The 20,252-nt window shown below is 37.1% G+C and overlaps 1 protein-coding gene across 1 annotated transcript in view; it reads right to left on the bottom strand.

The window, feature by feature from the left end:
* Positions 1-297: 297 nt before the first annotated feature.
* The window catches only part of TTC3 (tetratricopeptide repeat domain 3), a 169,419-nt gene continuing 149,464 nt past the window's right edge, over positions 298-20,252 (bottom strand). Inside the window, exons 37-40 of the mRNA XM_044670285.1 lie at positions 19,724-19,850; positions 19,341-19,541; positions 2,623-2,715; positions 298-439 (exon numbers count right to left, since the gene is read on the bottom strand). Of these exons, the coding sequence (XP_044526220.1) occupies positions 332-439; positions 2,623-2,715; positions 19,341-19,541; positions 19,724-19,850 (529 nt within the window). The 3' untranslated portion in view covers positions 298-331. The remainder of the gene's footprint in view (positions 440-2,622; positions 2,716-19,340; positions 19,542-19,723; positions 19,851-20,252) is intronic.

Genomic DNA, 20,252 nt, shown 5'->3' with positions numbered 1-20,252 from the left:
GACAGAGTCACATAATGTTAGAGGTGAAAAATCCTTAGAGATCACTAGTACATTTATAGAAGAAAATTTATTTCATTGGTAGACTTCTGATTTATTGTACAAATCCTCCTCTACTTAGCAGTAAAAAATTCTTACGTACTATTTATATATTAGGCAGTAATCAATCATTTTGTGATTGAGTACTACTGTATAGTTCAATAGTTTTTCTTCAAATATGTGCTATACATATTCATGTGTATCTTATGTTTACGATATAGTTATATATGTTCAGCAAATTAATATTTAGGGAATTTTTGGCTAACTGGAATAGTAGTAAGGTAGTTGCTAAATTTTAAGCAGGTCGGCCTGATCCAGAAAGTGCAGGAAATTCTTCTGCTAACAGGATATATTCACGGCATGTTGGACATGTACTTTGTTCTTTAAGCCACTGTTCAATACACTGAAAATAAGGGGAAAAAATCCATGAATACTCACCCATAACATTGCTCTCTTAACCTGTTCCGTTAGGCATTTCTATCGACATTATAGGCAGCGTTTTCACAAGCTGATGTCCCTTTCTAAGCTTACACCTATCTAGAGATCTAGTGCTCCCTATACTCTACAAACCATTTCTGTCTAGGGAGGAAGCACATAAAAATTTCCCAGAATAGTTTCTGTCTCAGAATTAGATTATTTTGTCAAGTGCTTACACTCTAAGTTACCTTTAAGATTTCCTGGCCTTACGACTCATGACCTCGATTTAACTCTCCCTGGATGCCTGGGCTCTCTGTCTCTCCCTCTCACATTTGTGTGATTGGTTCTCTGGTCTCAACCACCTATAAGAACCTGATAACTTTTGGATTGAGACAACCAAGTTTCTAGTCTCCACAAGTTTCATAGCTTCCAGTAAGTAAACACTTAAGCTTCTGGCTCTGATTTCATCAAATTTTATTTTTAACCCTTAACTTCTGTGTATTGGCTCCTAGGTGGAAGAGTGTTAAGGGTGGGCAATGGGGGGTCAAGTGACTTGCCCAGGGTCTCACAGCTGGGAAGCGTCTGAGGCCAGATTTGAACCTAGGACCTCCCATCTCTAGGCCTGACTCTCAATCCACTGAGATACCCAGCTGCCCCCGATTTCCTAAACTCTTAATTGATTTGCCTGAAGAATGGTTTTATTCCAACTTATATCCCTAATCCTAGGGCATACTGGCACAATAAATACTTGATGATTAACTTATTTAGGTCTGAAGTATCTAAACTCTGGTACCTGCCAATCCTTGACTCTCAGAATTCTAACCTGTATACATATGCGTGTGTGTATATCTTTTATTATGAACTTAAACATCAACTTGCTTGTATAAAGGAAGATATAAAGAGGACTCTATTTTCTTTCTTTCCTTTTTTTTTTTTTTTTTTTTAAAACCCTTACCTTATGTCTTAAAGTTAATATAGTGTATGGGTTCCAAGCAGAAGAATGGTAAGGGCTAGGCAATGAAGGTTAAGTGACTTGCCCAGGGTCACATAGTCAAATCAGAAGTCATATTTGAACCCAGGACTTCTCATCTCTGAGTCACCTAGCTGCCCTCTGACTTTATTTTCTTTTTAAAAGGTAAGTAAAAGAATTGAGGAGAGACCTGATTTATTTCAATTTAGTAGTATAGGTGATGTATTAATGTTAAATAATTGTAGTTGACTACAACATATGAAAAATTATGTAGAAACCTTGACTGTACAATTGTATACAATGACTCTAGCTCTAGGGTAGTCTATTTAATTGAGTCTAAGAGCCAAGATCTGTTTGTTTCCACAACAAAGGGCCACAAGGAAGCCTGATGCTAGAGGGAGTGGGTTAAATCTTAGCTGTTTAGACTCATTACATGGTCTTGGGCAAGCCACTTAACCTCTTAGTCTCAGTTTCTTCATTTATAAAATTAGGGGATTAAATTTAGATAATCCTTAAGATTCCTTCCAAGCTTAATCCTTCTGCTCAGTAATTTAATTTACTGTGCAGAATCAAAATGTATTTACAAAGAACGTGTGATTTTAATTACAGAGATGAAACAATTTATATAGGCATTTGTATTGCTCTACTATGTATGTTTATAAAAGGTTTTATTTTTCTTGCTTTCTTAGTTGTAAGGGGGAGAAGGCAGTCTTTTGTTGAATAAAAAAATTAATTAAAAAAATTTGTGAGGACACTTTCTGCCCTAAGCATACCTATTAACAAGGCCTCATGTGGAATTGATCAATCACAGAATTTTGAAACTTAAAGAGGAACTCAGAATGGTGTCTAGTTCAAGACCTTGGTTTTAGAGCTGAGGAAACTGAGGCTGAGAGAGCTGAAGTGACTTGCTTTAAGATCACAGGGGCTAGTTAGAACAACATGTTTCAGATCAGCCATCCCTGCTGAAAAGTCTAACATCCTGAAAGCAGACAGAGCAGTGTAATATTGGAAAGGTTTATAAAAACTATTTTTGAAAGACAGTGCAGGTAATATGAAAATTAGTTTTTTTAAAGTTTAGAACACTCAGATGCAAAGACACATATGCATGCATGAGTGCATATCTCCTAAAAATGGACCCCATCAAAAAAAATGAGTCCTTGAAAGCTAGCAGTTGTTCTTCAATCAAATAGAGATCATACCCATTTATGAAACTGATGCCCACACTCCATCTCACACACACCTTCCTGATTTAGCTCATCATAGCATATTATACAGGGGTCATCACTGGAGGCCTGTGGAGAAAAAAAAACATTCAAACACTGAAAAATAACTATAACATATTTTCTTTCTTTTTTAAAATCTTTTAAACCATTACTTCCATCTTAGAATTAATACTGTATATTAGTTTCAAGGCAGAAGAGTGTTAAGAGAGAGGCAAAGGGAGTTAAGTGACTTGCCCAGGGTTATACTCCTAGGAAGTGTCTGAGGCCAAATTTGAAAATAGGACCTCCCACCTCTAGGCCTGACTCTCTATCCACTGGGCCACCTAATTGTCCCCTAACATGAATTTCATGTCAGGAACTTCTCTCAAGCTTTCAATGAAATAAAATGACAGAAATCCTTTATAGCACAAATAATAGGCAGAGGAATGGAAAACATTGCCTTTCTGTATAAGATATACTAAATCACAGGACTAACATCTTTACTATGCATACACATTAGTTTTTATGTCTTGCTTGATATTCATAATAAAGTTACTTTGTTCTTGCATCTATCAAGGAATCTTATAACATACACACACACACACACACACACATATATATATATATAAGTATATATATATATATGAATGATACCTTATTGAAGGCTGTATTTTGCTGAACTGAGTCATGAAGTGTTTTAAAATTCAAAATAAAAGTACTTTTGAATGCTGTATGTATTGTAGTCAATTGTATAACTACTAAGACATGATTTGCCACAGAAAATTGCTTGCAAAAGTCTGCCTATTCTTTTCTGATATTTTTATGCCTCAACAGATGAAGAAATAATTTTGATAAATTACAGAAGGTGGTACGAAATATAGGTTGCTAATGTCTTATTGGTCACCTTTTCCCCCCTAACATACCATCCATTACTTTTTTTCTCCCAAGTTTTGGTATCTTTCTCTCAGGGATCTTGAAAACTTGAAAACTTTGCTCATATCTCCCTTTATATCGAGGGCCATAAGATTACTACAATCTTTTATGACTGTTTGTTGTATGTCTATTCTGTTTCGTTGATCTACTTTTCTATTTCTTAGCCAGTACCAGATCGTTTTGAGGCTGAACCTCTTTTCCTTACATTTAAAAAATTATTTCTGGGGGCGGCTGGAGTGGGGGGGTGTCCTAGGTTCAAATCTGGCCTCAGACACTACCTAGTTTTGGGACCCTGGGCAAATAACCCCTATTGCCTAGGCCTTACTGCTCTTCTGTCTTAGAACCAATACACAGTATTCACATAGTTTAAACTAATTTTTTAGTTGAATCTTCAGGATCTTCTACATAAATTATCATATTATCTCTGAAAAGAGACAGTTTTTTATTAACCCTTTGCTCATTCTGATTCCTTCAATTTCTTTTTCTCCACTTATTGTTATTGCTAACATTTCTAATACAATAATAAATAACATTGTCAATAACGGGCATTATTGTTTCATTCTTGATTTTATACAGAAGGTTCGTCCCCATTACAAATAATTCTCACTGATTGTTTTAAGTATATACTTATTATTCTAAGGAAAAAAATCCATTTATACCTATATTTTCAAGTGGTTTTTAATAGGAATAAGTGTTGTATTTTGTCAAAAGCTTTTTCTGCTTCTATTGATGCCATCATGACTTTTGTTACTTTTCTTGTTAATGTAATCAATTATATTAATAGTTTTCCTTATATTAAACCATTCCTACATACTTGGTAATAAATCATGGTTGGTAATAATGTGTAATCTTTGTGATATATTGCTGTAGTCACCTTGCTAATATTTTATTTAGGGTTTTTGCATCTATATTCATTAATGAAATTGGTCTATAATTTTCTTTCTCTATTTTTGCTCTTTCTGGTTTATGTTGGCAGCACCATATTTGTTTCATAAAAGGAGTTTGGCAGAAATCTTTCTTAACTAATTGTTCTAAATAATTTATGTAATATTATAATTAGATAATCTTTAAATGTTTTGGTAAAATTCACTTGCATATCCAATTGCTCCTGATGCCTTTTTCTTAGAACTTCATTTATAGCCTGTTCAATTACTTTTGCTAAAATAGGTTTAATTAGATATTTGTTTCCTCCTCTATTGGTTTAGACAATTTATATTTTTGTAAATATAACAAATTTATGCATAGAAGAATTTCTGAATAAACAAGAGATTGAATGTATCCAAGATTAGAAGGACAGCAGTAAACTGGGGGGAAAAATTATAGACAGTTTCTTGGACAGAAGTCTCATATCTACAATATATATAGGTCTTTGTCAAACACTTAAGAATAAGAGCTATTCTCCATTTGATAAATGGTCAAAAGATATGGACAGTTTTTGGATGAAGAGATTAAAGTTCTATGTCATTAATGATTAGAGAAATGCAAATCAAAACAATTCTTAATATCATCTCACACCTATCAGATTGGCTAAAATGACAAATGTTGGAGGGGGATGTAGGAAAATTAGGACACCAGTACACTTAGTAGAATTATGTACTGATCTAACCAATCATACTGGAAAGTAATCTGGAATTATGCTAAAAAAGTTATAAAACTGTGTTTACCTTCTGACCTAGCATTTTAGGTTTATTTCTTCAAGTGACCAGGGAAAAAGGAAAAGACTTTATATATTCTAAAATACTTATAACAGCTCTCTTCGTGATGGCAAAGAACTGAAAATTTTAATTCATGGGATGCCCATCAATTGGGGAATGCCTAAACAAGTTGTGGCGTATGATTGTGATGAAATACTACTGTGTCATAAGAAATGACACATTAATTTTGGAAAAAAACATGTAAAAACTTATATGAAACTATAAAGAGTACAACAAACAGAACCAAGAGAACATTGTATACAGCAAAAGAAATATTATTTGAAGAATGATTTGTATATATCTACCTCCAGAGAAAGAATAGATAGAAAGAAGTGATATCATTTTATACACACACACACACACACACGCACACACATACACATACACATATATATAGTTGTCAAATGATGCCTTCTCTAATGAGGAGAAGGGGAAATAGGGAGGTAGTACCAGCTACATGCCTTCAAGTACTGTTCTAAGTCCTGGAGTACAAAAAGGTGGGAAAAAATTCTCTATCCTCAAGGATTTCCCAAACTAGGGAGGAGACAACATACAAACTTTTATGCATAAACAACCTACATAAAGGATAAATAGGGAAGGCACTAGAATTAAAGGGGGTTGGAGAATGCTTCCTGGAAAAGTAAGAAGGCCAGTGTCAGTAGAAAGAAGGGTAAGTTTTAACAAGATGTGAGAGAGGTAGAAAGGGGCTATGTTATAAAGGGATTTGAACTTAAAAAAGAAGATATTGTATTTGACTCTTTAAGTTACCATAGTTTATTGAGTGGGCAAAGGGGAACTGCCATGGTCACACCTGCTCTTTTGGAAAATCACTTTAGTGGCAGAATGGAGATGGAAGCAATAGTACAGGCATGAGGTGATTAAGGGTTGCACGAAAGTGAATGGCAGTGTCAGAGAAGAGAAGAGGGGTGTATGTTCCATAACTCCAATAAACATCCTTATAACTTTCCAAATCAAAATATTCTTCCCCTTTATTGTCTACCCCTTAATAAATCATGAAGATCAGTAGGCACCTATTAAGAGCTTCCTTTGTGCCAGGCTGTAGCACCCAGTAGTGAGAGTAGGCCCCAATAAAATCAGACCCATCATCTAGAAATCACAAAGCATGTAGTCTTCTCCCCAGTATGAGAAAAGCAAACTTTCCCCTCTCCCCAAATACTAGATGTCCAGCCAAGAAACTAATACAGGAGTTCTATGAGAACATACAGAACTGGGTCATACATTGATATGTTACCTGTGATTTATTATCCAATAGAAAACACTGCTTAGAGCCACTAAGGTTATCTACATCCATTGTTTCCATCTTGTAAATCATTACCAACCACTGTTTCTGCAAACCTAATGTTTCTGTTTACCTAATCCTTTAGCCTACATCATTCTCCCTATGAATTGTGCACCTCAAATCAATAAACTTTGTCATTGCCCAGCCCCCTCCTGAGTCCGTCTGCATTCTTACCCTTCGGGACCCTCCAACCAGGTGGTCCCTGGTGGGCCTGATCACCAGGCACCTGTGCTAACTGCTGGACATACCAAAAGACATTTCTTGCCCTTAATGGAACTTACAATCTAATATGACAGACAACCTGCAAATGTAAATATATATAAAGTAAGCTATATACAGGATCAATAGGAAATAACTATCAGAGGAAAAGCCCTAGAACTAATTGGATTTAGGAAAGGATTGCCATAAAACATGAGATTTTAGCTGTCTCTTACAGGAAGTCAGTAGATAGACTTGAGGAGGATGACCATTTTAGGGGAATTCAGGGCAACAGCTGGAGAAAATACTGGAGTCAAGCAAGGAGGTCTATGTTACTGGATCAAAGATTATGCTGAGGAGTAAGGTATAGGAATAAGTAAGCAAGCAAGTAAGAATAAGAAAACTGAAAAGGTATGAGGAGTCTAGATTATGGTAAGATTTGAATATCCAACAAAGCTTTATTATCCCTGGAAGTGTTAGGAAGACACTAGTGTTTACTTTGGGGAATGGGGGCAGATGTGACATGGTTGGGCTTGCATTTGGGAAATCACTTTGATGGCTAAATGGAGGATGGCCTGGAATGGGGAGAGAGTTGAGGCAAGTAGATCCACCAGCAGGTATGAGGTAATGATGGCCAATATTAAAGCGGTGGCAGTGTTGGAGGACAAAAGGGAGTATACATTTGAGAGATGCTTAGGAAACAGATTGATAATGGGGGTGGTTGTGTGTGAAATAGTGATAAATCAAGGATGATTCCTAGATTGCAAACCTGAGGGATAAGGAGAATAATGTTGCCTTTTAGTTATAGGGTAGAAAGGAAGAAGAGAAGGTTTGGGGAAAAGATCAATAAGTTCTGTTTTAGATATATTGAGTTTAAGACATCTACTGGATCTCCAATTCAAGATATGTGAAAGGCAGTTGTGTAGCCCCCAGTAGTAAGAGTAGGCCCCAGTAAAATCAAAGCCATGGTTTGGCCAGAATCAGTCACACAGCCTAGGCATCACATGAGACCCCTAAAACTCCTCCTGTACTTGGCAACAACTGGTTGTCTTTGTTTTACCCACTGAAGCCAAACATTTCCTTGAGAATCTGGACTAGATGGTTACACACTGACATACTAAATGATCCTATAGAAAATTCTGTCTAAGCTGCAGTGAGGCAAACTAAGTCATTATACTAAGATTGTAAATCATTACTAACCATTGACCTTGCAAAAGCCTTATCTAATCCCTTAGCCTACTAGTCACTTTCACTATAAAATACTAGCTGTGATCAATAAACTTTGCCTCTCATTGCTACCAGCTTCATTGGCCCTCCTGACACGTGTCATCCTTCTCCCCACATCTCATTTTCCTCACCCTTTCGGGACCCTCAAATGTTTGTCAGGACCCCTTAGGGCCTGTCACAGTTAGAGATGCAAGATTGGATATCTGCAGATAGATTGGAGCAAGGGGGCAAGGCACAGAGCTGATAATTAAATCCATAGGATCTAATGAGATCACCAACTGAAAAAGTTTACAGGGGAAAGAGAAGAGCACAAAGGACAGAAGCCTGAGGGATACCTACAGTTAAGTGTGTGATGGAGTACTGACTTCCGGTTAAGATGGCGGCAGAGTAAGGAGCAGCTGCTCCATCTCTCCTAACCGATGCATACAAGACTCTTCAAGGGGACATAAAAACAAATCCAGATTAACGAAGGAACCCCACAACAGGGTGCAGCATTGAAGGTACGCAGAATCGGGGCATTTCCATGCTATAAAGGGGTGAAACAGCTCTCACTAAAACGCGAGAGAAAGAAGCCCCTCCCCCACACCCCACACTCACCACGCATAACACCAAGGCCAACGCACAAGAGTGAAAACAGAATTGGGGCAACCAGTAAATCACTAGCAGCCCCAGGGCTTGTACTTGTGAGCGGCCAGATGTGGGATCCCAAGTGGCTGGGGGGACTCAGGGACTTTCCCCAGCTTCTACGCGGGTGAAGGCTCTGACCGGGGAGCAAAGAAAGATCGCCAAGGCAGGGACTTTCCCCAGCATCTTGCATAGGCGAAAGCAGAATAAAGAAACCTAAAGCAGGGACTTTCCCCAGCTTCTACTCAGCAAAGGCAGTGCCCCGGGAGGAATAAAGATTTCCAGCACAGGCTAGGACACCCAGCAAGGACCCAGGGCAGATGGGAGCGTGGCTGTGGAAGCAGCCCCCGAGACTGCTGAAGGAGCCTCGGACAGGGGGCAGAATGGGAACTACCAGGAGACCGGACCCCGAGGACAAGAAGACCGGAGCCATCGGAAGCTTAGAAAGCCCAAGCAGACCCTGAGTGTGAAGACAAAGCTGAAAAGGGGCAGGGCTAACAATGGCAAGCAATAGGGAAGCCCAGAAGAAAAAGACTATCAAGAGAAACTCTGGAACACTCGACAACTTCTACACAGAGAAAATCCAGAGAACAGAGGAGGGAAAACAAAAATCCAAACCTCCCCAAAAAAGTGAAAGCTGGTCACAAGCTATTGAAGAGTTCAAAAATGAAATGCTGAGGAAGATGGAAGAAATCTGGCAAGAAAATAACAGTTTAAAAGGCAGAATTTCGCAATTGGAAAGTGAGACAAGTCAACTGAAGACCAGAAATGACCAGATTGAAAAGGAAAACCAAAAGATTAAAGCCAAAAACCAAAAGATTATAGCCGAAAACCAGTCCTTAAAGGCTAGAATCCAACATTTAGAAACCAATGATCTCTCAAGACAACAAGAACAAATAAAACAAAGTCAAAAGACTGATAAAATAGAAGGAAACATGAAATATCTCAATGAGAAAGTGACAGACCAAGAAAACAGGTCTAGAAGAGACAATTTGAGAATCACTGGTCTCCTAGAAAAGGCAGAAATTAATAGAAACTTGGACTCCATACTCAAAGAAATTATTCAGCAAAATTGCCCTGAAGTTCTACAACAAGAGGGCAATATAGACATTGAAAGGATCCATAGAACACCCTCTACACTGGACCCAGAAAAGTCAACAACCAGAAATATAATAGCGAAATTGAAGAGCTTTCAAGCGAAAGAAAAAATCTTACAAGAAGCCAGAAAGAGACAATTCAAATATCAAGGAGCACCAATAAGGATCACACAGGATCTGGCAGCCTCAATGCTAAAAGACCGCAAGGCTTGGAATACAATATTCAGAAAGGCAAGAGAGCTGGGCCTTCAGCCACGAATCAACTACCCAGCGAAACTGACTATATACTTTCAGGGGAAAGTATGGGCATTCAACAAAATTGAAGAATTCCAAGTTTTTGCACAAAAGAGACCGGGACTAAATGGAAAGTTTGACACTCAACCACAAATATCAAGAGAAAGATGAAAAGGTAAATAAGAAACAGAGGGAAAAGAAAGAAAACTCATAGTCTTTTAAGCTTGACTCTTTAAGGGCTTGACTCTTTAATAGGATCTAATTATCTGTATTACTAGGTGGAGAAATGCTATGTATAATTCTCTGTAGTGAACTCTATTCACTATTATAATATTCACTATAATAGCAACCAGAAGAATAACTCATAGGGAGAGGACAGGATACTAAATGGTCTAAGAAGACATGGGGGGGGGGGAAGAGGGGGGAATAGTAGGGGACACCAAGAAAAATCTGAGTAACTAAGAAAAATAAGATATTCTATTACACACAAAGAGGGCATGGGAAGGGGAGGGGATAAATACTACCATGAGAAGGAGAGGAAGAGAGCATAATCAAACCTTACTCTCAGTGTAATCAACCCGGAGAGGGAAGAATAGCTTTATTATCCATTCAGATAAAAAAACTTTATCTAACTCTACTGAGAAAGTCAAAAGGGATAAACCAAAGGGAGCAGGGGAGTGGGGAGGCCAAAAAAGGGAGGGGAGAAGAAGGGGGAGGGAATTCATTTGGTCTTTAAAAAACAAAAAGAGGGGAATAACAAGGGAGGGGGCAGAAAGGAAAGTCAATCAAGGGAGGGGATAAGGGATACCGGCTCAAAGCAAACCACTGGTTTAAAAGAAAATAGTGTAGGAAGAAGGGGTGGGTCTAGAGGAGGATACAAAAATGTCAGTGAATATACAACTAACAATTGTAACTCTGAATGTGAACAGGATGAACTCTCTCATAAAACGGAAGCAAATAGCAGAGTGGATCAGAAACCAAAATCCCACCATATGTTGTCTACAAGAAACACATATGAGGCGGGTAGACACACACAAGTTCAAGGTTAAAGGTATGAGCAAAATCTTTTGGGCATCAAATGAGAAAAAGAAGGCAGGAGTGGCTATTATGATCTCTGACAAAGCCAAAGTAAAAATAGATATGATTAAAAAAGACAGGGAAGGTCATTACATCCTGATTAAAGGCAGTATAGACAATGAGGAAATAACATTGATCAATATGTATGTACCAAGTGGTATAGCATCCAAATTCATAAAGGAGAAACTGGCAGAGCTCAAGAAGGAAATAGATAGTAAAACCATAATAGTGGGAGATCTTAATATTCCTCTTTCAGATCTAGATAAATCAAACCAAAAAATAAATAAGAAAGAGGTAAGAGAAGTGAATGAAGTCCTACAAAAATTAGATTTAATTGATATGTGGAGAAAAATAAATAGGGACAAAAAGGAATACACCTTCTTTTCAGCTGCACATGGTACATTTACAAAGATTGACCATGTAATAGGGCATAGAATCATTGCAAACAAATGCAAAAGAGCATATATAATAAATGTAACCTTCTCAGATCATAATGCAATAAAAATAATAATTAGTAAGGGCACCTGGACAGGCAAATCAAAAACCAGTTGGAAATTAAACAATATGATTCTCCAAAACCAAACTGTCAAAGAAGAAATCATAGAAACAATCAACAATTTCATTGAAGAGAATGACAATGATGAGACACCCTACCAAACTCTGTGGGATGCAGCCAAGGCAGTACTCAGGGAGAAATTTATATCCTTGAGTGCATATATTAACAAATTAAGGAGGGCAGAGATTAATGAATTGGGTATGCAACTCACAAAATTAGAAAGCGAGCAAATTAAAAACCCCCAGATGAAAACTAAATTAGAAATACTAAAAATTAAGGGAGAAATTAATAAAATCGAAAGTAAAAGAACTATTGAATTAATAAATAAGACTAGAAGCTGGTATTTTGAAAAAACAGATAAAATAGACAAAGTACTGGTCAATCTAATAAGAAAAAGGAAAGAAGAAAACCAAATTGACAGTATTAGAGATGAAAAGGGAGACCTCACCTATAATGAAGGGGAAATTAAGGCAATCATTAAAAACTATTTTGCCCAATTATATGGCAACAAATACAACAATCTAGGAGATATGGATGAATATTTACAAAAATATAAATTGCCTAGATTAACAGCAGAAGAAATAGAATACCTAAATAATCCCATATCAGAAATAGAAATTGAACAAGCCATTAAAGAACTCCCTAAGAAAAAATCACCAGGACCTGATGGATTCACAAGTGAATTCTATCAGACATTCAAAGAGCAACTAATCCCAATACTATACAAATTATTTGATATGATAAGCAAAGAAGGAGTCCCCCAAATTCCTTTTATGACACAAATATGGTACTGATCCCAAAGCCAGGTAGACCAAAAACAGAGAAAGAAAACTATAGACCAATCTCCTAATGAACAAAGATGCAAAAATCTTAAATAGAATACTAGCAAAGAGACTCCAGCAAGTAATTAAAAAGATCATCCACCATGATCAGGTGGGATTTATACCAGGAATGCAAGGATGATTCAACATTAGGAAAACCATCCACATAATTGACCATATCAACAGTCTAACAAACAAAAATCATATGATTATCTCAATAGATGCTGAAAAAGCCTTTGACAAAATACAGCATCCATTCCTATTGAAAACATTGAAAAGTATAGGAATAGAAGGACCCTTCCTAAAAATAATAAACAATATATACTTAAAACCATCAACAAGCATTATATGCAATGGGGATAAATTAGAAGCCTTCCCAATAAGATCAGGAGTGAAACAAGGATGCCCATTATCACCTCTATTATTCAACATAGTACTAGAAACACTAGCTATAGCAATTAGAGAAGAAAAAGAAATTGAAGGTATCAAAATAGGCAATGAGGAGACTAAGCTATCACTCTTTGCAGATGATATGATGGTACACTTAAAAAATCCTAGAGAATCAACTAAGAGGCTGGTAGAAATAATCAACAACTTTAGCAAAGTGGCAGGATACAAAATAAATGCACATAAATCATCAGCATTTCTATATATTTCCAACACATTAGAGCAGCAAGAGGTAGAAAGAGAAACACCATTTAAAATCACCCTACACAATATAAAATACTTGGGAATCTATCTACCAAAACAAACACAGCAATTATACAAAAACAACTACAAAATACTTTCCAAACAAATAAAAATGGACCTCAACAATTGGAAAGCCATTAATTGTTCATGGGTAGGACGAGCTAACATAATAAAAATGAACATTCTACCCAAATTAATTTACCTATTTAGCGCCATACCTATCAAATTACCAAAAAAGTTTTTTACTGAATTAGGAAAAACTATAACAAATTTCATTTGGAATAACAAAAGATCAAGAATATCAAGGGAAATAATGAAAAAAAATGTAAAGAAAGGGGGCCTAGCAGTACCAGATATTAAACTATACTATAAAGCAGCAGTCACCAAAACAATATGGTACTGGCTAAGAGATAGAAGGGAGGATCAGTGGAATAGACTTGGGGTAAGTGACATCAGTAAGACAGTGTATGATAAACCCAAAGAGTCCAACTTTTGGGACATGAATCCACTATTTGACAAAAACTGCTGGGAAATTTGGAAAACAATATGGGAGAGATTAGGTTTAGATCAACATCTCACACCCTACACCTAGATAAATTCAGAATGGGTGAATGACCTGAACATAAAGAGGGAAACTATAAATAAGCTAAGTGAACATAAAATAGTATACCTGTCAGATCTCTGGGAAAGGAAAGATTTTAAAACCAAGCAAGAGTTAGAGAAAATTACAAAATGTAAATTAAAAGGTTTTGATTATATCAAGCTAAAAAGCTTTTGTATAAACAAAAAGAATGTAGTCAAAATCAGAAGGGAAACAACAAATTGGGAAGAAATCTTTATAACAAAAAACTCTGACAGGGGTCTAATTACTCAAATATACAAAGAGTTAAAACAAATTTATAAAAAATCAAGCCATTCCCCAATTGAAAATGGGCAAGAGACATGAATAGGCCATTTTCAGGTAAAGAAATCAAAAGTATCAATAAGCACATGAGAAAGTGTTCTAAATCTCTAATAATTAGAGAAATGCAAATCAAAACAACTCTGAGGTATCACCTCACACCTAGCAGATTGGCTAAAATGAAAGAAGGGGAGAGTAATGAATGCTGGAGGGGATGTGCCAAAATTGGGACATTAATGCATTGCTGGTGGAGTTGTGAACTGATCCAACCATTCTGGCTGGCAATTTGGAACTATGCTCAAAGGGCTATAAAAGAATGCCTGCCCTTTGATCCAGCCATACCATTGTTGGGTTTGTATCCCCAAAGAGATCATAGATAAACCGACTTGCACGAAAATATTTATAGCTGCACTTTTTGTAGTGGCAAAAAACTGGAAAATGAGGAGCTGTCCTTCAATTGGGGAATGGCTGAAGCAATTGTGGTATATGCTGGTGATGGAATACTATTGTGCTAAAAGGAATAATAAACTGGAGGAATTTCATGCAAATTGGAGAGACCTCCAGGAACTGATGCAGAGTGAAAGGAGCAGAGCCAGAAGAACATTGTACACAGAGACTGATATACTGTGGTAAAATCGAATGCAATGGACTTCTGTACCAGCAGCAATGCAATGACACAAGACAGCTATGAGGGATTTATGGTAAAGAACACTGCCCACATTCAGAGGAAGAACTGCAGGAGAGGAAACATAGAAGATAATCAATTGCTTGAATGCATGAGTTGAGGTGGACATGATTGTGGATGTAGAATCGAAACAACCACACAAATGCAACTAACAACAATGTGGAAATAGGCCCTGAACAAGGTCACAAGTTACAACCAGTGGAAATGTGCGTCGGCCATGGGTGGGGAGAATGCGGGGGGTGAAGGGGAAAGTAGGGGTATGAAGCATGTAAACAGGTTAAAAATGAATATTAATAAATGTTAAAAATGGAAAAAAAAAGAGTGTGATGGATTCAGTAAAGGAGCCTGAGAATACAAGTAGAAGGAGAACCAGGAGAGAGTGATGTCTTTCAAACTCAGAGAAAACAATGTCAAGGAGAAAAATTGGATCAACAGTGTAAAAGGCTGTAGAGAGGCTAAGTAGAATGAGGACTGAGAAACAGCCATTGGATTCATCAACTAAGAGATCATTAGTAACTCTGGAAAAAGCAGTTTCAGTTGAATGACGAGGTAGAAAGTTAGATTGTAAGGGATCAAGAAGTGACTGAGGGGCAGCTAGATATGGATAGAGAGCCAAGCCTAGAAATGGGAGATTCTGGATTCAAATTTGGCTTTATATGCTTCCCAGCTATGTGACCCTAGGAAAGCCACTTAACCCCAACTGCCTAGCCCTTCCCACTCTTCTGCCTTGGAACTGATACTTAATAGTCATTCTAAGACAGAAGGTAAGGATTTATTGCAAGACAGGACATGTATATTCTTTGGGTAGGAATTATCTTTACTTTGGTATTTGTATGTCCATTAGTGCTAAAGAAATGTTTGTTTGCTCATCTAAAGAAAAAATAATTCTGTAAGCAAACAGAAAAAGTTCTAGGACCAATAAACAATAGTTAGGATTACATAAGAAAACGCTGCAACTCTGAGAAAGAATTAACACAATCTTGAAAATATGATATTCCAAAGGGTAAAAGATAAAATCTTATGACTAAAAATAACTTGCCACAGAAAAATGACATAATTTTACAAGGGAAAAATACTGGAATCTTTTAGAATAGATGGTTTTCAAACATCCCTAAGGAAAAACCCAAAGTTGAGTAGAAAGATTGTATTGTAAATAGAAGATCTTGGATATGGCTTAGTTTTGTTGGGTTTAAAAAAGGAAGGTGAGAGGAAAGGCATATATTAAGAAAGGAGAAAGAAGAGGGAGAAAATTGCCTTCTTAAATAATAGTAATGCTTTATAAAAATAAAAATTATGATCCTCACAGTAACCCTACAAAACAGGTGCTATTATCACCTCCATTTTATGGAAAACTGAGGCTGGGAAAGGTTAAACGATTTGCCTAAGGTCACATAACCATTACGTGTCCCGGGCAGGATTTGAATGAAGACTTTTTTGACTTTTAACACTTTATCCACTGTGTCATGAACAAGGTATGAAAGAATACAGAAAAACAGAGGAAAGGGTAGAGGGGAGTGGGCATCACCTGAAGCTTGTTCTCATCTGAAACAAACTGTCCAGGAATACTCAAGCACTTACTGGATGCCAGGTGTGCGCACACACACATCATACTAGTACATTAGATTTTTAATAGGGAAACAAGTAGGGGACAGGAAGAGGGGTACTTAATGGGGGTAGTCAGTGTCAGAATAGTCACAAGTAAAACAAACTTCAACTTTGGCAGGGTTTAAAAGAGAAAAACAGTGTTAAGAACCAATTATTGGGGCATAGTGGTTAGGGTACCAGGAATCAGGAGGACCTGGGTTCAAATCTGGCCTCAAAAACTTCTTAGCTGTTCATTTATTCATTATTCATTCATACTATTCTCCTCTAATTTTAGAAATTGTGTTGAAAGACTTGCTTAAAAAATGCTTAAAAGTTAAATTAGCTGTCCTATTCGTATAGTATATTTTCCTATTCCCCTGTCATTGTGACTAAAATTCCTACTATTTGAGACATTTGGAAACTGGACTTCAGGAATTCTTTTTTAAAATGCTGGTGCTCCTAAGAGACAAACACAGGAAAATCTATGGATGAATTAGTTTATTAAAATACCTGTATTATCCTGAGAAAATGAGATTTAAGTCATGTAAATTCTGACTTGGGACAAAAGAAGAGGTAATATTGAGTGTATCAAGTGATCCATAGTCAGAAGGTCATGGTCAGGTTAGTATGAAAGTGCAGTGGGTAAAGTGGGGCAGATAGGTCCCTGGAAATCCTCAGTCTTATTGGGGTTTGGGGAACAGAGGGATAGAGGAAGGTGAGAGAAAGAAATGACAGATAAAGCAAAGTACAATGGCATACAGGGTGCAAAAGGAAAATATCTTAGCTGGAATGCAGAGGAGAAGGGTTCCAAACAGAATGTGAAGAGAGGTAAAGCTGAAGCAGGAGGAATTTCCTGGTTCTCATTTGCTTTTGCTTGGGTATCACTATCCTTTTGTTCTACCTTGCCAATCTTTAGTACCTAAAATTCCCCAGTTAGTTTCTGTTCCATCTTTTCCATGCCTTCCTTCAATGCCATTATCATGAATCTTAATTCAGTTTCATCCTTTCCCAGAACCCTTTTGCCTAGTATTTTGCCAACAATATTTTTGCCAGTGCAATAAATCTTCATAGTTGTGTAGGTTAATATAAACATTGCCAAGAGATATGATATTACCCATGCCATCTCCATTTTTAGCCACTTGATATTCCCATAGCTGTTCATTAAAAAGTAGATCATATCTGGGATATTTATAAACAGCAGACTGTAACAAATTAGGATGCATTGGTAAACACATGCCAACACACCCATTATTACTACAATCTTCTGGATCTTTGTCGTTGTCAAGTCCTTTTACAGTAAAAATGTTGTTTAAAACTAGCCCTTTAAAAGCTTCTTCAACCAGAAATGTTGGATTTATTCTCATCGGTCAGCCCAGTTGCTAGGTAGATTTCAGCAACACTGAGTCTAAGAAACTGACTCCAAGATGGCCATTCCTACTGTCTTAACAGGTCTGATGGGGCTCAAATCTTCTACTAATGAAAAATGGCTTTTCTGCTTTACAAATCTTCTCCACTTGATCCAATTCGAACCTAAGCTGGCTCAGTCAACTGAAAGTTGTGAAAGCTGCTTAACCAGGTTGATAAAGTTGAAAGTCTGTTGGTGTTGTTTCCTCTCAGGCAGAGAGCAAGATGGCTACCCTCAGGCCTGGAGATCTTAAAAATGCAATTTGACTGTTAGCTTATTAATAAAAGATTTAATGGAGTATAAAACCAAGGAACAGGTGAGGAAGGAGGGCTAAGGGAAATCCCTAAACTAATAAAAATAATCTTATCCCACCACTAAGGGACTTTTACAAGTCTTGCTTCGTTTTCTTCAAGCTATCTCACACCCTTCCTGACTGTCTATTTCCCCCCAAATCTCCCTATTCTTGCTACCTAACTCTATAGCCTCTCCAAACAGTTTTGGTCAAGTTAACACAGCAAGTGGCTGGATCAGGGCCAATGACCAAAATGGCCTGGTCACCAAGATGCAGGCTGAAGCCTATGGAGAAAGAATCACAGTTCAGGTCAAGCAAGTTGGCTTTCTCTCTCAAAGGATTGCCGGTTGAATTAAAATGGATCTTGAACAGGCTGGAATATTTCAGGAACTGATAGGGACCAAAGCAGGATCACCCACTTGACACAAAGCAGGATCAGAGGGGGAGGAAAAGTCCAGAAGCTAGGAACTTCTTCCACAGCTCCAACTGTTCCTCAGGTTGACAGTTGACTTCTCAGAGTTCTGAGAGAATCAGGAAATCCCCCCCATTTCAGCTTCACCTCCTCTCTTCACATTCTGTTTGGAACCCTTCTCCTCTGCATTCCAGCCAAGATATTTTCCTTTTGCACCCTGTATGCCATTGTACTTTGCTTGATCTATCATTCTTTTCTCTTATAGGGAAGACACAATAACTAAAATCTTAACTGTCATTTGCTACCTGTGTGATTGTAGGGAATTCACTTTTTCTTTCTCAGTCTGAGCTTCTCTAAGTATAAAAAGAAAAGGCTGATTTGATGACAAATGAAGGTGTTACACCTTTAAATCTAGGTTCTGTTTTTCTATTAAATTCCTAACAACAAAGTAGTATATGGGCAAACTATTGATTTTATGAAAAGCTATTTAAAAAAGCAAACAAACAAACAAAAAACAAAAGAAAAATTTCACCTGGACACTGCCATGGTAAAATCATGAACAGAAAGTGAAAGGAAACTAGTTCATCTTTGAGCAGCTGTCCTCTGCCCACCTGCTGCAAATGAACTTTTCTAGGCAAATGTGTTTTCTCTCTCTCTCTGTCTCCCTTACCCCCTACTCGGCCCCACCCCCACCCTGGTGATTGAACAAATTCTAAATTATAACATAAATAACATTCATTGTAAAATAAAAGTTTAAAAATCTAAATGAACCAAGTCTAAAAATGAGAAGTTTACAATAGGGCTAAAGATTTTTGTTTAAAAACCACCACCACCACCACCACCAAAAAAAAAAAACAAAACCCAACAACAAAAAACACATACAACCAAAACAACAACAACAACAACAACCAAACATACAAAAGGAACTATTTTTGATTATCATAAAACTATATAGTTGAAGTGGAGGAAAAAAAATTAAACTCACAGGGGAATCATTTGATTTTTGCCACTTGGACTTTGAGGGTCCTCCAACAACTACCCAGGGTTTGCTGGCAAGTGTTTGGGAAACTGGGACCTTGGAGGGACTGGATATGGATACATTTTCTGCTGAATGTCTAAGACCAGGAGATTCAGTAGCAGCAGTAGCACCATTTGTTACAGACACCATGTCTTTTCCTTGAACTGCCTAAAAAGATATTTAGGAAAACAAAAAGAAAGTCATACACAAAGCATTAAAATAACTAAGTAAATTTTCAAACCTAGACTTTACTGTTTCTATATTTTAAATGGAATCAGCATTAGTTATATTACAACAATATCTGAGAATAGAATAAGAACCATTTACTGTTATCTGTTTGAAATACATACAGTTTTTTTATTCTGCTCATCCAGAATAAGTTCTGTCACGTTTCTGACAATTTCATCAGACTCCAACCCTGCACTGGTGGATCTATCTTGATTTTGTACTTCTTGGATAAAATTCAAAAGCTCAGCACTGAAAGGGAAAGAAAGTGGTGACAAAAGAATAGTGGTCAGTGTTCTGAAAGAAGGTAGTAGTCATTCAAACAAATACTTTAAAGTTACCCATTTTCTGCAAGGTATGATGCAGGATATTAGGCACTCTGTGATTTCATGGAGTTTATAACCTATCACAAAAACTATTAAAAATTCACATACTGAAAATAATAAATCATAAAATAATTATAATCACTACAGGATTATAATCTTTAAAAAAAGAAAATCTTTACCTTCTGTCTTAGAATCAACACTATGTATTGGTTCCAAGGCAGAAGGGTTAAGCAGTTGGGTTTAAGTGACAAGGCCCAGGGTCACATAGGTAGGAAGTTGTCTAAGGCCAGATTTGAGCCCAGGATCTCCGGTCTCCAAGCCTGGCTCT

This window comes from Gracilinanus agilis, chromosome 3 (assembly GCF_016433145.1).
Source record: "Gracilinanus agilis isolate LMUSP501 chromosome 3, AgileGrace, whole genome shotgun sequence".
NCBI classification, from domain to species: Eukaryota; Metazoa; Chordata; class Mammalia; order Didelphimorphia; family Didelphidae; genus Gracilinanus; species Gracilinanus agilis.
This window is presented reverse-complemented; position numbering and strand designations above follow the sequence as displayed.